At 45.3% G+C, this 2,995-nt stretch overlaps 1 protein-coding gene across 1 annotated transcript; it reads right to left on the bottom strand.

Moving 5' to 3' along the window:
* Positions 1–485: 485 nt before the first annotated feature.
* On the bottom strand, positions 486–2,753 carry tha1 (threonine aldolase 1). Its single transcript, XM_032503206.1, has 7 exons — positions 2,462–2,753; positions 2,144–2,227; positions 1,970–2,058; positions 1,682–1,867; positions 1,429–1,566; positions 1,086–1,278; positions 486–1,001 (listed from the first exon to the last, which is right to left on the bottom strand). Exons 1-7 carry the CDS (start codon positions 2,751–2,753, stop codon positions 694–696), a joined length of 1,290 nt encoding a protein of 429 aa, XP_032359097.1. The 3' UTR covers positions 486–693.
* Positions 2,754–2,995: the final 242 nt, after the last annotated feature.

Genomic DNA, 2,995 nt, shown 5'->3' with positions numbered 1-2,995 from the left:
TCAGTGATAATCTACAATGTAAATAGTAATGAAAATAAAGGAATGCATTGAATGAGAAAGTGTGTCCAAACCTTTGGCCTGTACTATATATCAGACATAAATAAACAATATCAGTCATACAATTGGGAATAGAAAAAAATATATGTTTTTTACTTTTGTCAGCTACAATCACTACACGTATTTCAGTGTATAATACACTAGTGCCATCTCGTGGCTGTATGGTTACTGCATTGTAACAATACTGCACATGTCCATGACCTAATTAGCAAGAATTAAAGTTGACATAATTGTCAACAGATGCAACTATGTCCTAATGCTAAAAAGAAATGTGAGATATCATCTTTTTGCAACATAGCCCAAACCAGAATAATACAAAATGATAAGAATAGAATATAAAAAAAGAACAACTCTTGATTGAAATATCAGTAACCAAAACGATTCTAAGTAACTCTACTGTGTCTCGCTAATAAAAATAAAAAAGGACAGTGGTTTCATATATTTAATTTAAGGATTACAAAACTCCGAATTCAATGAAATTAATAATGATATAAAGATATCCAAAGTGACTCCAGTTGTACAGTATTTCATGTGTTATGTGTTGACATAATAAAGTCTCTTTCTAGATTCATGTGTGAAAGTGTTCTATGATCAGTCCTATAGTGATTAAACTACACATCTTGAGAACCGTCCGTTTCACTGGGCCCTGACTTTATCCTTCAAGAACTGAGAAGCCACAAATTGCAGTTTCTGGATGGCCAGCTGGGTATCTTCAGGGGAAATGCCAAGATGCCATACAGCCCGTACTGAATTTTCAAAATGGGGGTACATGAGAACTTGTATCCCCTGTCCCAGTGCTGCCTCCTCTCTCTCGCCAACCTCACTCATGCGGGCACAGAACTCAGAGGGGCTTAAACTGGTCTCCTGTAGACGGAAACGCAGGATGTTCGTCTCCACGGCAGCCATGTCTACAGCGAACAGAGGAGGGTCACAGTCGAGCAGAGCTGGGAGAGGTGAAGGAAAGAAAAGAAGTTACGAGCCGGCAGTTCATGATTTCATTTTCAAAGACAGAAATATCAGCTGCTCACCTTGAGCAAACGTTTTTGCATTGTGGTGATCGTCCTCCAGTCGTCCTACCATCTTTAGTAAAGACAGCTGTCCAGCTGCTGCCAGTATACCAGCCTGCCGCATCCCCCCGCCCAGGGCTTTACGGCACCGCACGGCCCGGGATATGAAGTCTTGGGGTCCAGCTAGCATGGTTCCCACGGGGGCACCCAAACCCTGTTACACACATGTGAATTTGACTTTGAGAAGTTTTATTTTGTTTGTCTAGATGAGTTCTTTGTTGGTTCTGACTCTGTTCACATGTTAACGTTACAATAAATGCAAATGAATTTGTATGTTAGGGTCCATTCTGTATGTGTGTGTCACCTTGGAGAGGCACACACTCACGGTGTGTGTGTGCTGCAGTATGGTGGATGGAGGCACCCCCTGGGCCACAGCAGCGTTCATCACCCTGGCTCCATCCATGTGAACTGACAGACCATATCTATCTGCCAAAGCACGAACCTTGGAAATGGACACCAACCTGTGAGAGCTGCTGGATTCTCCCTTCTCTTATAGCAAGTTAAGGATCACATGTTGACAAATAAAAGATTTATATCACCATGAATTACACACACACCTCTTGCAGGAAGGTCAGAGGTAACACACGCCCTCCCTGTATGTTGTGTGTGTTCTCAACACATATGAGGCGTGAGCGGGGGTAGTGGGGGTCGGGGTAACCATGGCGGATCTTCGATTCCAGCTGCTCCAGGTCAAATGAGCCATCAGGGAGGGTGGTTACTGTGGTGGCGTGGACACCTGCCAGCTGTGGCAACACACAAACACACTGAATGAATGCACTGAGGAAGGAGAGGCGCATTGGGCCCGACCACCTGACCACAGGGGTCTGCTGCTTTGTTACACTCACCTGTGCGCTCCCTCCTTGCTCATAGATGTGTAAATGTGACAGATCACCGACAATCATCTCGTCGCCTCGCTCCCTGCAGTGCACCATCACTGCACAACAAGATGCATGCACAGTGATGAACAATCTGACCTTGTAAATTAGATTTAGACTTTTGCCAATACATGCAAAGTTTACCTGCGATGAGATTACTCATGGTTCCAGAGGGAACGAACAGAGCGGCCTCCATCCCGAACATATCAGCTGCAATTTTCTGCAACTCTGCAAAGATTAGGGAGCATGCAGGTGTGAATGCATTGTTGAACCACCACATACAGGAGAGTATTTTTTTATGTGTATGCTATAGGCCTAAAAAAAAGAAATACCAGAGCCTATGTTTTGTATATATAAAACATAGGCTCTGATATTATTGTATACAAAACATAGGCTATGATATTATTTTTAACTATTTCTGATTTGGTCACGCCATAATGGTTCGGCTGAATCGGCTCTAACCGTTTACACTCGGGTCTTCTCTCATCACGTCATCTCCGACCTCGGCCTCCGCCATGGCCTGCCTCATCGCCGGCCCGGGCTTGGTCACCGTGTCGCTGCGGAGGTCCACCACCCGAACGTGGGCTGCCCCGCCCTGTCCTGGGCACCTGGGTTTCCCGGTGTTGTTGTAGTAGCCCCGCGCGGAGCTCGCGACAGCCACTGCATCTCGTGCACTCAGCGGTTTGCTCAAAGCGACGAAACCATGGTTCACAAATTTAAACAGAGCTCTACAGGAAAAGGTTTTCAAAGACATAGCGCTGCTCGTACAACTATGTTTACGAGATTTGTGTTGAACTTTGGAGCGTTCACTTGTAATGAGACGGGTATGGCTGCAGCCTGGAGCGTCTCATGTCATCCGTCCCGTCTCATGCGGTCTCGTCTCATGCGGAGACGTGTGTCCAACGGTAAATCCAGAGGGTCAAAGTTACGAAATCGCGAATAATTTTCTAGATGGAGTCACGGGGAAATTCGTGACCACATTTGTTGCAATCAATT

The sequence above is a fragment of the Etheostoma spectabile genome, chromosome 21, assembly GCF_008692095.1.
Source record: "Etheostoma spectabile isolate EspeVRDwgs_2016 chromosome 21, UIUC_Espe_1.0, whole genome shotgun sequence".
In the NCBI taxonomy this organism is placed as follows: Eukaryota; Metazoa; Chordata; class Actinopteri; order Perciformes; family Percidae; genus Etheostoma; species Etheostoma spectabile.
The sequence above is the reverse complement of the archived record's forward strand: the minus strand, read 5'-3'. Positions and strand labels throughout refer to the sequence as shown.